General features: G+C 30.9%; 1 protein-coding gene across 8 annotated transcripts in view; it reads left to right on the plus strand.

Moving 5' to 3' along the window:
* Positions 1-21,020, plus strand: part of LOC124371808 (ribosome-binding protein 1) — an 80,029-nt gene extending 59,009 nt beyond the window's left edge. For 6 of the 8 annotated variants that reach the window (XM_046830169.1, XM_046830176.1, XM_046830164.1 and 3 more), the window contains 3 exons: positions 3,883-3,915; positions 5,443-5,482; positions 17,158-21,020. In XM_046830169.1, the coding sequence (XP_046686125.1) occupies positions 3,883-3,915; positions 5,443-5,482; positions 17,158-17,255 (171 nt within the window). In that variant the 3' untranslated portion in view covers positions 17,256-21,020. The remainder of the gene's footprint in view (positions 1-3,882; positions 3,916-5,442; positions 5,483-17,157) is intronic. The other 2 variants (XM_046830186.1, XM_046830201.1) reach the window with 1 other exon arrangement.
* Positions 21,021-21,332: the final 312 nt, after the last annotated feature.

Consider the following 21,332-nt stretch of genomic DNA (forward strand, 5'->3'; position numbering starts at 1 on the left):
TAAAGTAACCAAGTGCCTACAAATACATCATACTGTGTTTAAGCAACTAACAACAGTAACAATGATCAGTGTTACCAGATTATATTAATAATCTATATATATATATATATATATATATATATATATATATATATATATATATATATAAATGAATGTTTGTGTGTTTGTCCTTTATGGAATCACAAAATATTAGACAGACCATTATGAAAATTTGTTGTATGTATACAAATTTTTCCACAGAGAAGGTTTATAAGCTATGCCCATTGATGTAACTCACCACCAAGCGGCGCTGCAAAAGATAAAAGGTTTAAAAGCGCCTGCACACTATAAACTGCAATTACGAGACAGTTACGTATATTACATAGCCAAACACTATTTGAAGGCGCTAAGTTATTATGTATATTTGTTTTTAATATACATTTCTGATTGAACTTAAAGTTTGAGTGTTAGACCACTTTATAATAAAGTACATGTACGTGCACAATGGCTATAAACATAAACAGATTTTTTTGATTGTGGCAACAAGGCAAACTCTACATCGGCGTTGTAAATATAATTCGATTAAACCAGAAGTTCACATACACGGGCAAAGCTTATGAAAAGCGTGCAAAGCCGTGGGAAACAGCTAGTTAGTAATAAAATTTAATTGAAACTGATCAGTTGACATGTTACAGTAACAGCTGTTGTTATTCCATTCATACTGTTCAAAGTGCATTTAATTCAGTGTTTGTTTTTCAACTAAATTTGAATTGATTAATTTAGAATTTGTTTGCTATTGGTTTTTCTTTTCAACAATTTTCTCAAAATTGAATTCTCTACAGTGTCTGTTCATGGATTGTATGCATTTGCTAGCAATGTAATGAGATTATAGTGCCTCAAACATAACGAAAAATGTTTTTTACAGTAATTTTTTTTAAAGCAAGTTAATTTACAAACTAAAGGACTTACAGTTCTGGGATCTGGTTTATAAAATTGTTTAATGTCAAAATTCATACGGAACAATAAATTGTGTGTCTTAATTACCATTCTAATGGTTTCAGTCCAGGTTTATTTAATCCTTGGCGTGGAAATCGGGGCGAAATTTTTGCTAGCATTATCTCAGTAATGAAATTTCCAGACATTTTTATATTAACTTTTTGTCCTGTTTTTAGGTCTACAATCACCTATTAAAATTTCCTCCCGGACCACCCTGTGTAGTTATTATTGATCGATTTAGAATTTACAATGCTTAAGTTGTAGTCTGTAACTGCTGTATTACAATTAGAGGTACTAACATAGATATTTTCATAAATTACAACAAATAATTTTGCCTTAACTTGCACTGATACATTGATAAACTTTAGAGTTGTAGTTTCTTCACACTTTCTCTCCCATCAGTTTCTTTAGTTACCTCATGGATAAAAATTATATTATCTTTCTTCACCTTTTTGTAAATTCTCAAAAAACATTAGTCGAATTTGAAATTACTATTGGCATCCACCACAATTCTTGAATGGAGACATATTTTTAAGGGTATATTTACAGCTGGTCAACTTTCTTTGTCAATAATATAACAATAATCTTAAATAATTGGATATCAATGTCCCAAATCAACGTTGTGATGTAATTTTATAATGTTCATTGTCATTGATCAATTACTTTCCAATAAGAGTTCTATAACAAAAATAAAAAAAATTTATTTCATAGATTATATACAACACATGTAACATTGATAGTGGCTACTTTACGTATATTTATCTAATATATTAACTTCTGTTATAATAAGGTATTTAATTAAATGTACTTCCCGCATAATCATAGCTTGTGCTATGTTTTTAAACTAAAGCTTTTAACCCTCCGAGTGGTGGTACTTTTTTCTCCAAGTGGCGGGACATTTTTACTGATTTTGTATGTTCGCAAAAGAAAATGTATATAAAATCCTGTATATTATATAAGTATGACATATCATACATCGATTTAAACTTCATAACACACAGAGTAGAATGGTAATAATATGAAACACTTACCTTGGATTGGTGTAAAAAACCAATGGGTTGATTCCAAAAATAAAAATACAAATTTTTTTGTTTTATATTAGGCTGAGTAAATGTTCCTAAACTTAATTTTTTTAACACAAATCCAAAATAGCCATTTTGTTAAAAATTTAATTCTGAACAAAAATATGTATCCGTTATATGTATTATTCCTAAAAACAACGCACTATTTGCTGATCGAAACTTTTATGTACACGTTTTTTACTGCATTTTAGTCAGTATCAGAGCCAACCTCATTCCTCATCATTCTTCCTGGTTTGAGAGGCCTCCAATAATGTTGCAGGTAAGGGAAACACTCCCTATGAACCCCAAAATTACAAGTTGGGCACCAGAAGTGACTTTTACCCCCTTTTTTGGTGTGTACACACACTGCACAAAGTCTGGTAAATAAGCAATCCCGTGAAGAAGACCTACACTTGGTCCAGGAGGTAGTACAGTAGGTGGATGAACCGTTTGTAAGAGTTCCATTAGTACCAGCATATCTAAATACTATATCAAATTAAAGTTTAGAATCTGGTCTTTCTAACGATACCTAATATATAGCGTTTAAGTCGCGGCATAACATCGGAAATACCGGAACAAGAAAGGCTTGCGTTAATAGACGCTAGAGCGTCTTTGCCACTCGCGAACGAGATTTAATAGACGCTGCAGCGTCTTTCACCACTCGGAGGGTTAAAATGCTATGAAATATTTTGTATTCTTTTTAAGTTGTGCAATTCAACCTTGACATACAAATCTCAAAAATTAAATTCCTTGTTCAAATGTTAATTTCCCTGCACTCTCACATCTGTTTGATAAGACTCTTTTAGTGGTCGTCATCCACAATATCTATGAAAAGTACTACTGCTTCTGCTGATATACGAAACGTTTTTCTTCCGTGGGAAGAGTCGCTATTAATTAATTGCACTATAATTGTTTCATACATTAATAAGACTGCTGTAAGATTTTAAAATATGAAGAATGAATGAAGAACTTAATATTGAGGACAACGAGAACGCGTACTACCAACTATAAACTAAGGTGCCTAGAAAGTCAGAAAACCAGTTGATAATAATATATGAGATTTGTGATCCATTAATGAATTATTATTCTAATGTTTTTGCCTAGAAAAATGTTATTTTTACGGATAGTACAATAAGTCGATAATTATTATATTTTCAAAAATATTTTCAAAATTGTTAATGTAGTAATTTTTATGTTTTAATTTTAATTACATAATTATTCTTGTAAGTTTTATAACAGATGGCTTAAGTGCTCTGGCTATATAAGTTTAGATAAATTGATGAGAACGTATCTGTCCCCAACCCTACACATCTCAGATCCTTCTCTCAGGCTCTCTTAAAATACTTACTAACATTTTAGATAAGTCTATTAAGTGATTGGCTAATTGGTTTTCAATATGAGTAAAGTTTACAGAAATTTGATAACATGTACTGTATTTATTTGAACCTCAATGTGTAATAGATTCGCTGTATCACTCTGCTCACAGTGGAGCACTACAACAAGTTAGTGTCGCAAGTGTGGGATTATTTTGTAGGAAGCTGGCTTTGGGGGCAAATGAATAGCCCTGATATGATTCCATTATTATAAATTGTTGTTTTCCAGATAGTTAAGGAGACTGATAATTTTACTTCTGTTGTTTTTAATACTTACTGCTGAGAACTGGGGAACTTAGAATTGATATATTTCTAAACATCTAAGGAAATAAATATTTGGAATCAATAAAAATGTATCAAGAATCATCAGTACCGCCAATAATCAAGTGATTCCAGTACTGTACATGGCAACTGATTTAACCCTAATTTTATATCTATGTTTGATAAATAGTGAAATGTCTGAATGTTTTCAGGCTGGGACAAAGAATGGCCTCTCTACTGTTGATGTAAGTAGCACCAAAATGCATGATTTTATCGTGCATGAGATTTGTGTTATTGTCTGTTATAGAAACAATTTATTTAGAGCATGCATTCATTAATATTTTAGATAGATCAGCTATTTGTTAAAGTACTACCAATAATAGTAATTAGGATCAATTTTAATCTATTAAGCTTGTGGTTGCCTGTAAATATTGATATATTTATAAATCTAAATTTTGAGAACTGTAAGAAAAATTATTCTGACATTGAATAATTAAATTTTATATTAAATTCGTTATTGCTTTTTAAAATATTATATATTTAATCTTTATTTGAAATTCTGCTATTTTTATCACTAACATTAATATGTAAACAATACTGTATCAAATTTGTTTTTGCTGTAAAATCAACCATGATAAACATTTTTTTATCTACAGCAGTTTGCAAAATTAAAAAATAAATAATTGAGAAAGACCTACTATGATTGCTTTAATCATTAATAATCCCCATAACCACTTGGTATTGTAGTAAATTAACACTTTTCATCAATTTTGTTACTTAACAAATTTTTATTTTTAAAAAGCTTACATAAAATAATGTATTAATTAGTACTTATGAAATATGATACAAATTAAGTATGTTAGCTTTAAAGTGTAGGCTAACAATTCATTTCCTCTAATTAAAAATTAATAAGTTACATTGTTAACTGTAAATATAAATAGATAACCCATTGCGGATCTAATAACAATGCCTTACTTAATGGTATGCCTTACTAGGAGTAGTCCGAGACAGGTCGGACTGAATAAAATCAATATAAAAGCACACTGTAAGCGGTCTATGGGATAGAATGTATTTAAAGCTTTATTGAAACTGAAGGTAATGTGTTAAAGAAATCTGTCACAAATTAAAGCAATATTAAACTTTCTTTGATGTTTTGTTACATTTCAAAACCACATAAAGCCCCCAAAAACCTAATCCAATCTTATAATTAATATTTATCTTATAATTTATTGAATTATTAAACGCATTAACAAACTAAAAGAATTAAGAACAGATTGACTAGAAAAAAAGCCTAATCATAAATTGGTTTTATTGTGCAATAAGAAACAAGAAGAAACTGCCAATTTTATCTTCTGGTGTGTTTGACTGTCTACATGGAATAAAAAGTAAATTAAATATGGTTATCATATTGGCATGACATCTCAAGACTACGTGACCACAGAATTTTATAGATACACTGATAGAAATTGTTAAGAATTTGAATCCAGATAATTCTCAATTTATTTATTTTTCATTTGGTAATTGCGTAAAATTCAATTAAAATTGTTTTAGAGATGAGTGTCAAGCAACAGCCATTTTAAAAAATAAAGCAGTAGATACCATTTTATTTGCTGTGACAAAATTCCAGTGACAATGGGTCAAAGATAAAATTGATGAAAACATGATGGGTGAGCAAAGAACCAATCCGCAGTGGGTTCAAGCAGGAAACATATGAATATAAGTTAACCTTAAGAATGTTGGGTATTGTAAATTTCACTTGTTGTTGCCCACAGACTGGTAGTCAGACTCTGCGTAAACGCCGCAGTCTCGCAGGTAACTTGTTGTCTCGTTGTTTGCTGGGCAAATTAGTGTGCGCGCATATACTCGGGCTGCGGTTTATGTATTAATACAAAGTTGTGTCCAGAATTCAAACCTCCTTGCCCAATTTTCTATCATCGATAACCCAAACCGTATTTCTTCCTTCTAGAATTTAACCTGCATTACCAGATTAGGCATAATTTTCAATCTTACTGGCAGACCTTTTTTAATGAATGATTTTTAACAAGGCTCAGATCATTTACACACACACAAACAAAAACCAGGTTTTTTATTGATGGAAACGGAAACCCCTGTTTGACGAAACCGACCTGCCCAGATGGGTGAAGGAACTAGATTGGGGTTATTATTATAGTCAAGTGAAATGCCACTACTGTAACCCATACCATAACATATAGGGAGCTAATAGTTACATTTTCAGGCATGCAGTAAAAGTTGTATTAGAATATTAGGAGAGCATACAGATTAGCTGCTGCCTTATATATATATATATATATATATATAATATATATATATATATATATATATATATATTTTCCAAGTCACTCAGAAATTCTGGTATGTCATGGATGAGGAGTAGGGCAGCAAACCATTTAGTCTTTCCTTATCCTCTCCCACCTTCAAATATTCCTGGTGCAGCTTTGTATCAGTGCATAAGAGGTGCAAGGAATGCCTCAGCTGTTTCAGGTGCAACTACTGATGTTTTAGAATACAAAACCATTTTTTCCAAAAATGTTCCACTTTATAGCATATTACCCTATTTTTTCCATGAAGTAAGAAGATCTATTATGAAGTAGGTCTCTTATTGAATCTCCCAGAAAATGCTTTGTGTTGATTATTACTTTAAGATTAAAAGAGGGTTTCAATGTACAAAATTGCATAAATACAATCAAAACAAAAGTAATAAATCCTATCTTTTGTACGGTATTACTTTATTATAATTGTTACAATAAAAAGAATTATTTGCTTTCTACTACAAATTCATAGAAAGGTTTAAGAACTATAAAATCAAATTTTATTTTATTAAATATATTATACATATATTTAATATTAACAAGATTAATTTAATAAACCTGTTTGATTTGGAGAATACTCTAAAATCTTGTGTTTTTTTTTTTCTATTATGTGTTTTAAAATTTTAAGGTTGGTTGTATAATTGAGATACTATATCTTGCTATACAATGCATCTGTTGGTACAATTTCCAAGCTCAAATAAGTCACGTGTTGTCAAATGCTGTTGTATTTTTTAGTTTTGAATTAGTCCATTTATTTTTTTTATGATATTCCATACTTTTTTCTAACTACTTGGTGAAAAACCTATAAGTTCTCTATCAAGTGGTCTCATTTTATTACATTATATACATGATGTTCACAAAAGGGAGTCACAAAGTTCTTTGGATGATAGTATCCATCATTTTAAACAAAAAATTACCTATATATATATATATATAATTACTAGCTGTTTCCCGCGGCTTCGCACGCTTTTCGTAAGTTTTGCCCGCGTATGAGCATTTCTGGTTGAAGTAAATTATATTTCCAACCCCGATGTAGATTTTACCTTGATGTCACGATCAAGAAAATATGTCAAAAATGTATTGTACATGCATAATGTATTTTATTACAAAGTGGTCTACCACTCAACCTTTAAGTTCAACCAAAAATTTAGTTTAGACAATTATACATCATAACTTAGCGCCTTCAAATAGTGTTTCACTGTTTAATATACGTATCTATCTCGTAATTGCAGGTTATAATGTGCAGGCGCTTTGAAAACTTTTCTTCATTTTATTCGTTTATATTCACGACATAAGCGAATAATTCAGATAATAACTATCCTATCTTCTAAGTTAGACTAAATTACGGATACATGTGAAATTTGATTGAAATTGGTTCAGTCGTTTTGGAGTTTATTGGCAACATACATCGTGACTCAAGATTTTTATATATATAAGATATATAGGTTGAGAAATGTCTCATTTAGCCACTAGCCACAATTTGTAACAAATACTGATCCCTCGCGTTGACTGATTTCGTTGAAAACGTTAACGTTGCAATTGTTATAAAAATTGTAAAATAGTTTATATATATTGTAACATTTTTATAACCTATGTAATTCAGCTAATGCTTATCAATAAACAAAAAGCTTGTTATTCTTGGCTTGTGCAAGCGTACCTTTAAAGTGGACGTGTTTGCATTGATGGATTTTTTTTAAACAAGTGCCATTGGAATTGTAATAAAATTGTTCAAATAGTTGGTGTATAGTAAATTTTATACATAGCTATACTGGATTTTTTTTTTCTTTTAAAATTGTCACCAGACACCATTTAGTTAATATTAGAGAAAATAACACAACTATGTTTTAAAATATATATTTTATTTATTCAACCCTATCTGCCAAATTTGGTTTCATTAGCTTAACTAGTTTTAGAGATGAAAATGTTTTTATAAAATATACAAAATGGCAGCAAGTGGGTAAACAAGACGTTTCTCGACCTATGTCTATATGACATTTTGTGTGTGAAATGATGAGTACTATCAGCCACAGAAGTTTATGACACTCTTTTGTGAATACTCTGTATTTTCTTTTGATTAATTCTTCTGTTTTTGTTTCACACTAATAGACATTTTTTCATCAATCCAATTTTAAAGTTTAATCAGTTTTAACTTAAGCCATCGCGAGTCTAGGCATGGTGTATTTCTCAAGCACTGCTATGTAACAATCCTTCAGTCTTCATTCATAGGACTTAATGGGGAACAATACAAACAAATGTAAACTGGAAAGTTCAAAATCAGTGGTAATTCCTCTTTGTTTATTATCATTGCAATTTATATGCTCACCGTAACAAACAATATGAATAAATAAACGTCATAAAATGAGTAAAAAAGGGTAAATATTAAGATCAGCGACTACCGCTCCGATCGCCGTAATTTTTTGCATTCTAACACAGGTTAACGTAATTTCACCGAAAAAAAATAGTCCCGATTATCGCTAACATTTAAAAACCAGTTTTACGGCAGTACAATGTTGGCAGTACAAAACACATAAATAACAAGATTTTCGACTATCAAACTAAAAACAATGGCCGACCATGGACGTTTTGATGAATTGACAGTAGCCACGTGACAAACAGGAAGGTTTACGATTGGGGACGGGTCACGTGACCTATAGGACGGCTTCGATTGACCGCCAGACGTACACAAACAAACCCACATGGACAAGGAATAATTAGTGAAGTTATTGACATGGCTTGCGATGGTTCTTGTCACACGCTAAAAAGACACTAGCTTGCCTATTCAAAATTCAGATCACGCGATGCTTGCCCGCTGCGCAGCGCTTCGCGCTGCTTGCTCTTTTAGAAAAAAAATTAACTCGAGCTTGCAAAGTCCAAGCCCAGATCACGCATGACTGCTTACACACACAACACTCAGACAGAACTAACGCAGGTTTCATTACAGGCAAAAGATAAGCGGCGCGCGTTTATTACTGATAAGATAAGACGAGTTTATACTAGAATTAGTACATGGACTACTACCCTACGAACTAATAACACCAAAAAAACAAATAAATGCATTGTCAGTCAGGTTTTTCAAATTTTATTTTTTCCAAAATTTTTTTTGGGGGGGGAGTAAACGGCTACGGCGATAATCGGGACTACTTTTTTCGGTGAAATTACGTGCCCTACGAACTAATAACACCAAAAAAACGAATAAATGCACAGTCAGTCAGGTTTTTTTAATTTTATTTTTTCCAAAATTTTTTTTTTTTTTTTGGGGGGGGGGAGTAAACGGCTACGGCGATAATCGGGACTATTTTTTTCGGTGAAATTACGTTAACCTGTGTTAGAATGCAAAAAATTACGGCGATCGGAGCGGTAGTCGCTGAGCTTAAGATAACTTTTTCATTTCATGTACAGTACTTGGCCTCCAAGTAACTTTGATTGCAGCATGAACAGGACAGCAATTTCTTCCACATTTTCTGCCCCAAATGACCCAGATAACAGAAGGTTACTTTGAAGTGGTTATTTTGAAAGAAACACAGCTAATAAATATAAAAATAAGTAACTCATGCAATTGCAGTTCTTCTAAAAACTAGTGTTACCCGATGTATCTTGAACGTGGCAGTTAAAAGGTTAATTACTAAAGCTAACTTTATTTTTATTTTATTATTATAAGATGCCGCTATGGGAAAAAAACTCAAGTGGTTTTCTCGGTTTAAAAATGATGACATATTCATTGATGACAAGCCTTGTTTCGGACATCCATCAACTGTCTGAACAGATGAAAATTTAATATTGAAAAAATTGTGCTTTCAGATTGTCAACAGACATGGATTAAATTACAGAGATTAGTGGGTTATCTTGGAGTTTAGTTCAGCAAATTTTATCTGAAGATTTGGGAATGAGAAAGATCTCTGCCAAGTTTGTGCCTTGCGTTCTGACTGACAATCAAATTCAAATTCTGGTTAACACATTCACTGCGTGTTTGATCAGCAAGTGCTGTCCCCGTGCGGCAAAATAAAGAATAACTAAACACAACAGAATTAGTATTTTTGTAACTTATTCGATATTATGAAGTGTACGTAACCTTAAATTTTAATTAAATAGATAAAAAAAATTATGACGCACAAGTGCGTCATCCGCACATGGCATAACTAATGTTCCCGTGTGCGGATGACGCGCCGGCGCGTCAACATTCTTTTATCCTTGTTTCAGGTTAAAAATATCACATTTCGTATTTGTAAATGATTTATTAGCTTAAAATATACATCGTCAAGTATAAAAAGAATAAAATATTTATATAAAAAACAAAAATGTCATTGTTTTAGTCAGATCTTTCCACAAATGTTGGGTTCACATACTATGGTGTATTCTAAAACAATCTTCGAGACACAATGCAGGTTTTCCAGGACATGCCTCACATTGATAAATTGTGTCCTTCCTTTTTCCTTTTTTATAACACACATTGCAACGTCTTCTTTGTGTTTTATTGTTTTTCCCAAAGGTGATTTGACAGGGAGATGCTCAACTATCGCTGGCTGAAGTCGTGCCAAGTCTTGGTGCCGAACATTTCGGACGGGCGTCAGCAGACATTTTATTGTTGTCATTCTAAAATCAAATAACGCAATTTTTTTGCCAATTGTGTGTTTGTTACACAGTATGAATGCATTGACCATACTCATTTCCAATATGTGTATAAATACCTTCTTATACCATCTTAATGTTTTTTTCTCGCATGGATAGTAGGCAACTTTCGCCTTTTTGGAGATTTTTTTTAGTTACTTCTTTTGGATTACCTTTCAAATCAGCTCTTAATGTTCCTGTTACGTAGGTCTTTTCATCTAAAAGTCTTTTTGACAACTCAACACTGTTATAAAAATTGTCCATGTATAATGAATGTCCTCTACCTAATCGTTCTGACATCAAATGCATGACCACTTTGGTTTTGTGCCCCTCGCCTGATAAAATGTCATTTGCCCCAGCATATATACAAAACTTAATTACTAAACCATCAGGCTCAGCAAGTGTGTAAAATTTAATGCCATACTTATGGCGTTTGTTTTTTATGTATTGTTTAAATATAAGACGTCCCCTCCACAACATCATTGATTCATCAAGTGATAACTCTTTGCCGGGATTGTAAACACATAACATTTTGTTGTTAAAATATTCGATAATGGGCCTAATTTTCATTAGTTTGTCAGTATCGTTAGTTTTGTTGTCGATAAAATGAACGCACCGCACCGTAGTATTAGCAGAAACCTATCACGTGACATGTACTCACTGAAACAAGTTTTGAAAAGTTTGTCTTTTCTCCAATAATCTTGTAGTCTTGGCATTTTTACATTACCTGTGTGAAGTAGAAGACCTTAAAAGGTTTTGAACTCTTGAAGAGTCAAATCCTTCCATTCACTTATTCGGGATCGCTCTGCTGACCTTTCCGATAAGAACAATTCCTCTGCTTAAACATTTGTTTCACGAACAATTCCCTCTAGGAAAACATCGTCAACTAACAAACTAAAATAATCAAATGGTTCATTGTTTCCTGGTATAGGAACACATAATCCTTGTTGTTGTGTGAACAAATGAGTAAGCATGGAATCTGGGGAATCAACTCATACACTTTCTGATTGGAGTGTGTTAGCTGACAACTCACCTGTTTCAGTATTGTTCGAGGCAACATCAGCCTGATCACTTTCCTCCAGACCACCATCACTTGAAATATTATCGTCATCACTAGCACAAGCGCGTCATCCGCATTGATCGTGTTAAAGGGTGAATTTAGTTGTACTTATGGTTTTTGACGAAACCAGTGTCAAATGAAAAACATGTAGTTAAAAACATGTTTTTATCTTTGGGCGAGAATAACTTTAATCAAGAAACATATCAATAATTTTAACAAAACTTGTAGAAACTTTTATTCTGAACAAAACTGTATAAAGTATGCAGAAAGCAAATATATGTTGATTAAATAAATTTTTATTCATAACAGTTCAACATGTCTTAAATTTTACTGATAATAAATTTGTTAATTACCCATTAAACAAGTTAAATTCATACTAGGAAATTGTAAATTTTAGTTCTTAAATGAAAAACTATTTAATAGAGTCGATTGATTTTAGCAGTGTTTTCAGGTGTTGCTGACATATTGTACAGGTTGATTTAATTTAATTTAAAAACACAGAATGATGTTTTGCGAGAAATGTTTATTTCATGTTGGTGATACAATAAGCAGCTGTTCAATAATAATAATATGATTTGAATTGTAGAATTCAATTAATTTTGAGAACTAACAATTGAGTTTTAGTCCATGTGCGTGTTGTTCTGTTTGTAGTAATTGAGTTTCAGTCCGTGTAAGTATTGTTTTGTCTGTAAAAATTATTGGAGTAGTAATGTCACATTTATTTACAAGTGAAGAATATATCTATATGGTTTATTTATGGTGTATGTGAAGGCAGTATTACGGCCACTGTTGAAGAATGCACACAACGGTACCCTTACCGCAGAATTCCAAATGCTAGAACAATTAGCTCTTTCTTACATTACGGGTAACAGGATCACTTCCTAGCCAACATGATGTTATTGTAGAGGAAATCGTTGTTGCTGTTGAACATAGTTCAGGTATTAGTGCAAGATGTATTTCTAAACGGTTCATAGATATCAAAGTAAAATATAAAGAACACTCGATAATAACAGTCTCTATCCCTACCATATACAAAAAATACAGCATTTACATGCAGAAGACAATGCTCATCGCTTGGAGTACTGCATTTGGTTAAACGCTCATCGTCGACTTTTTAAGTATTATTTTATTTACAGACGAGTCACAGTTAACTCATGCAGCAATTGAATGTAAATTTCAACAGCATTTTAGCATCAACGTATGTTGCGGTGGTGTTATTCATGACCAGCTGATTGGACCATTTATTTTTCAAGAGCACCTTAACAGGCCAGACAAACTTACAGTTTCTTCAAGAAGAATATTGAAATTGTTTGAAGATGTTGCTCATTTACAAAAATTGTTTCATCTACTTGAATCAACATTCAGATAAATTAATCGGTCGTGGAGGTTCTATATACTGGCCACTCAGGTCACCAGATCATACGCCGTTGGATTTTTACATAGGGGGATGGATGAAGTAGAAAGTTAATTCCTGTAATGTGTTACTTAGGATGTATTGTGAAGCTTTTACGCAGTTAAAGGAAAACCGTGTTGAATTATATGGAAAGCAACCGGTAATACTATTGGAAAGCAACCAATTATACGGAGTCATCCTTAAATGAGCATAAAAATACATTGAAGTCGGCAGAGGCACTTTTGACAATAATTTATTATACTGAAATTTAGTTGAATAGTTTAAATTAATATTTTCCGGTTAATTTTACTTTGTACTGTTTAATGAACAAAAATTCATTTAATCTAATATCTATTTGCTTTCTTTGCACCGTTTTGTTCTGAATAAAATGTTCTACAAGATTAATAAAACATTATGATATGGTTCCTTGTGAATAACAAAGTTATTGTTGTCCAAAGATGAAGAAAATGTGTTTTTCACTATTTTTTTTAATTTGATACTGTTTTTCTCAAAAATTACTTAACTTACAGTTCTGAGACCCGTTTTATTAAATTTATCAGGTCAAAAACCATTAGAAACAATTGTATTCACCCTTAAATCTACCTTACCATAATTTTAGGAAGACCTTGTTTTTCATGGTGAGGTGAAATCCGGGTGAAATCTTTTGCTAGACGTAACTCACTAACGAAGCATTTCCGGACCCATGTTTATTTAAACCTTTTTCATTATTTTTACATGTAGAAGGAGTTACCATAGTTTCTGCATATATCTTCATGAATCACCCTGTATTAAACCACACTGGATATTCCTCTTGTTGGTTTATGTTGGACAAATTCAGCATTTTTAGTTTACTCATGTGGGAAATTGGTCTTGTTAAGATTGAAATTGTGTTATAAAGGTTTAATATCATAAAAATTCATGTTATTGAGGTTACTAACCAGTGTACGGCATGTTGTATAGTTATATTTTATATTGAATCGTACGAGAAATTCTTACGGATTTATATAAATTGGTACTATTGAGATTCAAGGTTCTACTTGAATCTAAATTCTAATTCTAAATTATATTATGATAATTTTTAACCTTACACAGGTATCTTTGTAGACATTCTCTGTGGTTAAAACCTATACCTTGAAGTTTGTTTGCATAACAAACACAAATTCTTTTAAATAGCCACTACTATTGATAAAAAGTGTATAATGTGGTGAGTGGGTCAAGTTAAACCTAGAAAGCCATAGACGGCCATATTGATACAGTAAACTCTACCCCAAACACCAAAAACTAATATCAGTTCATCTCCTTGAGAATCTTGTAATCCAAAAATGCATGTTTCCCTCAATCATTCATGGCCCAGAAGTGTTTTTAGTTTACCTCTATTCCACAGTTGTCGTGTAAACCTTGTCATGTGTAGTACTGCTGCTGACTCACCATACGTCTTCTAAAGGGCTAAAACCAAACAAATCCATTTGTCGCATTTTGCTAATCAGCAAACTTTGAATATAAAGTAAACATGATAGTTATAGTATTTTTGTTCCCTTTTAAGGTAACGCTTAAAATAAAAATTTCTTTTGAAAAATAAAACATGATTTTTAGTTAATGTGGTGTTTTAAAACAAATATGTCTACCCATTGTGTGCAGTATTTATCAAATAACTATTATAAAAATAAATTAAACAAGGTAATTACATTTTTGTTGTGTTGATTTTTAAGCCTACATCTCAAAAATTAACTACGAAAAATAAAAATATTTTTAAAGTTAGTTTGACATTTAAGAGAAATAAGTAAAATTTTATTTAACGTGCCAAAAATTCATAATGTACAGGGTGTATCAAAAAGAATCATCTGATTTGGCATGTCTATATTTCGAACAGTAGTAAACATATACAATTACTAATTTGTTTGGTTGAAAGGGAAACTCAAAAAGTTGTTTTTCTTACCTTTTCAAAGGTGTTCAATATGTCAACCTTTAGATACACAGCATATGTCTATGCAGTATTCAAGTTCATCCCACACTGCAGCGAGCATGTCCTGAGTTACTGATTCCACTGCTGTTGTAATGCGATTCCTCAGCTCATCCATTGTTGTTGGTAGCGGAGACACATATACAGTCTTTGATGAAACCTCACAAGAAAAAATCACATACAGTAAGGTCAGAAATGTTAGGATGTGTCATTTTGTCCAGTGCGGCCGATCCACCGGTCATTAATTCTTTGATTTAAAAATTGCCGGACTGCCAGATGCCAATGTGGCGGTGCCCCGTCCTGTTGGTAAATGAAGTCGTTCGAATCAGTCTCCAATTGGGGGAAAAGATCATTCTCAAGCATATCGACATATGTTATTCCTGTAACAGTGTTCTCAGCAAAGAAAAATGGACCGTACACCTTTTCTCGTGAAACCGCGCAAATCACATTAAATTTTGGAGAGTCTCTCATGTTGCACAATTTCAAGTGGTTTTTCTGTGCCCCATATTCTAACATTATGACGGTTTACCTTTCCATTTAAATGAAATGTTGCCTCGTCGCTAAACACTATGCGCAATACAAAATTTTCATCGTCCATCATCTTATCAAGAATGAAGTTACGTAACGTAGAACACAAAACGCTTTTTGTGGTGCAGACTCCATTTTCACTAGAAATGAAGTAGGCGTTCACTCAAGCGCGCTGCTGCAACCTAGCGGGAACCATGTAAAACTTACTCTAACCATGTAAAAGGTAGCCTACTCTTTTCAACAGTACGTTGTTGGCGCATTTAGCTCAACAAACAGAATAGTTATGATTTTATTAAATCGGATGGTTCTTTTTGATACACCCTGTATTATGTGAGTTTAAATAATCTAACGTGAGATCTGTTGCAGCTATGAATTTGCCTCTTGTCTCAGAAGATAATGATTTCTTAATGTACACCTCTTAAAACTTCGATATTTTCTCTTGTTTTGCTTGTTCCTGTGGTGCGTGGTATGCTTATGAGCTAGCTATTGGTAGCTTTTGGTTTGGAGATGTTGGTATTGGAGTTTTTGTAAATGCAAAAAACTGATGTTTTTGTATTAAGCCTTTAATAGTTATCAATTAATTAATTACTTTGAACTGTACAAATATAGACAATCTATTTTGTTTAAGTAATATTTGTTTATACTGTGTGATGCTAGTTAAATATCTAAGAATGTTTTACAATCAGTCTCAATAAATATTATCTCAATAAATTCCTCATAAGCCATGTCCAGTGTTGTTGATGTTACTGTACATGATTTGGATAAGTTGAATTTTTTTACAAGGCAAATTTGAAAGATTACTTTAAATAGGGTTGCAAGTAGTAATGTTACTTTTTCAAAAAGAAGGCCTACAACTTAAAATTATTATTTTTTGTATGATTATTGGTCTTTTAAAATGTATCAATAAACATTCTTAAACAAATTCTTCTCAATAAATTATCTGCATTTGGAAATTTCATTGATTAATTGTATTCGTTACCAACATCACTACTCAACCAATCAATCACACAAGTGCAACTTTATGTGAAGAATCAGGTGGTCAAGACAGGGCTGTAAAGTGGATACTCCAACGTTTTCTAGTTGTATTGTCTAATTTGACCTTTGGTAACATTGGTGATATATGGGACAGACAAGCAATTTTGCAACTTGTCTTCTGATTGGTATTGCTTGACCAATTTTTTTAGTTTGTTTTAGCCCAACACTAATATTTACACCAAATACATAATTAAAATTGTGTACTTGACATTTTATATTATTCTAATAACCAAAATAACTACAGTTGATATTTTTTAAATTTTTGAATCATTTGTTCCTCGAAAAATTTGTATATTTTTGTTAAAATAATGTATAATGTAAAATATTTTACAGAATTAAATGATTTATTTAACCACTAGAAGTTGGTCATATGAGATGAGATACAGCTGTTTAAGTACTTCTTGCCACAGTTTGAGAACCTGTTACATGGCAAAATACTTGTTATTGTTTCTTATAAAAATATGTTATATGAAACTATTGTGTTTAATGATTGATGTCAAATAAATTATTTTACACCTTTTGCAGTCAAACTAAATTTGACTCTGTCTGCCTGTTAAAACAAAATTACATTTTCAGGTTGGTTCCGACACAAACTGAGGTCAAGATCAAGATCACGGTCAAGGTCACGTCGATTGCAACGGTCACACAGTCACCACAGCCGAGAGTCCGCTTAACCTAAACTAACTTCTCTTGTTATTTTCAGGTTATGTTTATGGGTAAACTTTGTGTATGTACAGTCGTATAACATTCATGTCTAGGTGCTGAATCATAGAACGCTAAGTGATCATTATTGTTATATATTTTGTATATTATTTATGTGTAAGCAAAAGAATTAGGAATGTTTCATATTTATTGTGCTACATCTAATGAAATTCTCCATAACTGATTAAAGCAATATTATAGTATATATTATTTTATTAAATATTCCATTCCTCTCTTTCTATTTCCAAACGTAAAAATTTACAAATAATTTAAAGTTTTATAAATTTATACATTTTTAAGTGCAATAAATGTTAGTTACATAAATAATTTGTATGAAATGGTTTAACTGCTTCATAATATTTTAATTTCTTAAACTTGGTAGTATTAACCTATAATTCTTTTCAGAATTTGCCTTTCAAAATCTCATCAATCGCTAAATTTGAGGGTTGCATGTTTTTTTTTATCAGTCTGTATTTTCTTTAAAAGACAGAATCGTGAAGAAAATATTAGTATTAAAATTATATTTAATGCAATAAAAGACTTAACTGATAAAATCGGTTATAACTTGAAAAGACTGTGTGGAAATATTTTTCTATTTCACTATTTATAATCAAAATGCTCAGTAAATCTTGAGCCCCATTAAAATGCTAGTTAATTTTGAAAACCTGTAAAGATTAAAACTTAACTTTTAATATATATAATATACAAATGGTTTCTTCATTAATCTTGGCATTTTTTTAATAACAAAATTGTATCAATATTGCCTATCTTCATTTTTTTTAACTATGTTGTGTATGGGAAGTTCCTTAAATTTGTAGTTTTTCTTCACATTCTATAAATCATGGAGATTTTATAACAGTGTATTCCAAACAGCACCTTTTTAATTATTACTTTTAACTGTTTAAAATTATAAAATAATACAGTAAAAGTATTTTGAGAATTGTTAAAGGATTGAAAATCTATTGCTTCAGATTCTGTTAATAATAACAATTCTTTAGGTTTGATTCGGCTCCTTAATGTTTTATATCTACAGATTTATTAATAATCAACCAGAGACTGTATCATGACATTTTAAAACACTCTTATTCTCTATTTATTTCATATAATTTAATCTTTAATTTAAATTCCTGGTTTAAATTTTGTTTCTAAAAATTATAATTTTTCCTTCTTTTTAGTAAATGTTAAGATAAAAAATGTTTTCGTGGAATTTTAACTAATGTATGACATTTTGTGTCAGATTCCTTAAGTGACTGCAATAACACATTAATTCAGCTTAGTGTCTCTTGAAAAACATAAAATCTTGTCTTGCAAGGGTTTAAGGCTATATTTATAATGGTAATTCTTTCAGTTGAACCAATTTATTATATGCATTATGATCCTGCCAAATACTGATTTGCTCAAAAAATAGAGCTAACAATAAATTGTATTATAACCTAAATGTGGTAGGCAAATAAATTGTGTTACAAATTTGTTAGTGTATGAGATGGTAATTGAAATATTCTGAGTAATGGTAGTTACATTTGGATTAATTGTTTTCAGTTGGAGCTGTATAACATGGCTGAGTGGACCTTAGATGATCCTCAATCAGACTTTTTTTTTCAAAATATCATAAATAATACTGACTATGTGGTGGTTAAACTGTTATACTGAAGAACAAATCTGTGAAAGTTGAATGAGCCAAAACGTTTCTGTCCAAATTTTATTGAGTGAGAGTTGGTAAATGTATGTGTATGCATGTGCGCATTAATGTGATTGATTTATTCAGGCTGCTGTATTTTATTTTACACAGTGGTGCAAAAAAAATTTTTAGTGAAAGAATTTTCGGAATATTTATATTGACTTTAAGTAATTTTGTAGTTTTACTGTGAGGTGAATAGAAACAAATTTATCTGACAACAATGGGACACTAATAGCTAAAGAAAACTCAGTAGTTAATATCATTGGAAACTAGAATAAGGCTGGAGTAGCTTGTACCATTCATCATACAACTAGGGAAAGTTGAGCATGCTTATGGTTTATTACATGATGCCTCACAGTATTATTGACATTGACATTATTGTCAATTTCACTACTGATATTACCTAACTGATTGATCGTCTAGAGTCCAATTAAACACTTCAAAATGGGGGTGAAATTATTCATAGTTAATTTGTAGCTTATTTGCTTTATTGGATGCATTCACTATGAATGTATTTCCACTTTTCACCACAAAAACCACAAAAACATTGATTAATCACTGTATTCCAATTTAAAATGTAATGATATTTTCTAATTTTTTATCACTGTTATATTAATTAAAGCTAGAACTGTTGTAATTTATTAATTAAAATTAAATCAGTTGAATTTGTATACATTATATTTTTTTCATGATGCTATTGCGCTAATTACAATATTTTATATCTTTTTTAGTTAGACAGATGCATTTCAGAGCTATGCTGTTGTATGAATGCTTTTTGAAGCCATAAGTTTAGTTATGCTGTTGTATGAATGCTTTTTGAAGCCATAAGTTTAGTTATTAAGAAATAGTGCAGTTTTATATTTTACTCATTGAAGTTTTGCTTTTAAATTTATTTATTTATGTTAATGATAATACTGTAATAGTTTTTACTTAGGCAACATAAACTTTTTGTGAACAAATTTTATTATAGATTTACTATTTCAGTTGATTTATTTTGTTTATAAGGAAACACGTTTTAGTCTTGAATATGTAAAGTGAAAGCAAGGTAGCTTCGTTGTTACTCATCTATTGAGAAATATTAATCAAGTTAAACTCGTGTAATTTTATATTTATTTATTGTTTTACTATTACACTAATCTATATTGTTTTTTTTTAACTATCAAATTTTAAAATTATATTTTTTGTGATTGTCAAACTGTAACATACTCATCTTTAGATATATAATTGTAGTAATAAATATTTTATAGCAATATTATTGTTTAAAAAATCAGAAAGGGATTATTTATGGTGCAGTCAATATTTTTTGTGTTATTATTATTATTACCAGTTTTATTTAAAATCTATATTTATAAATTCATTGTTGTAAATTATTTTGGTTTTAGATTTATATATATATAAATATTTGTTTAATAGATATGAAGATTTGTGATGTTTACAATTTATTTGCATCTAAACTCTAGTTCAAATTTGGTTGTGGATTCTCTCAACAACATTGTGGCTACTGATCAACTAACAACAATACCTATTTTATGAATTTTGAACTTCTGTTCGTATTTGAGTTGTAGTTTTGAACCTGGGGGTTTCCTCTGTAATGTGAATGGTTGTAATGAAAAGCAACTTTTATAACAGCTTTTTGTATTTTTGCCCATTATCTTATAACATTTATTCCAATAGTAAGCTTTTATAATTCAGGAACTTATAGAAATAACCATTAGTGAATATTAAAGAAAAAGGCAGTAAACGCAGTGATGTAATATACACTGCCACAAGATATTACTGTGATTTGAAAAAATTTACATTTCTGTTAACAGCATCCGCTGACATATTCCTGTTTTTCGTAACCAAACAGTGGTTTTATCATTAAATTGAAATATTTACATGTAACATCGGTTTTAATTCAGTACAGTTACGTATCATATTAATATGCAATGTTATTATTTAGTCTGTATGCACATCGTAATGTTCCTTTTAGTAAAATTTATACAATACAATGTTTTTATCCAATAATAGAATACATTTGTAATGAACTTCGTAAATAAAAAGTAATTATTTATAAAAATTGTGGTTTATTTATTAAGACACACCTGTTAAACCCTTTATTGATTGTGCCTATCGTATTCCATACATTTGACTGTTGTACCCAAGTGCGTACTTGGACAGTACTTGACCAAGAAGAAGAAACACATCAAACATATGTACTAAAAATGTATATATGCATTGCCGCTAGATAATATATTGTATTAATACTATCAAGGTGAATGAAAAAGTTAAAAAAAATCACCGTTAGATGTCACAAAGACTTTTATTATTAAGACTAGTACTCAATGATGGGTTATGAAAATGTCATGGTCCCTCATAATGCATTAAACAC

The sequence above is a fragment of the Homalodisca vitripennis genome, chromosome 1, assembly GCF_021130785.1.
Source record: "Homalodisca vitripennis isolate AUS2020 chromosome 1, UT_GWSS_2.1, whole genome shotgun sequence".
Taxonomy (NCBI): Eukaryota; Metazoa; Arthropoda; class Insecta; order Hemiptera; family Cicadellidae; genus Homalodisca; species Homalodisca vitripennis.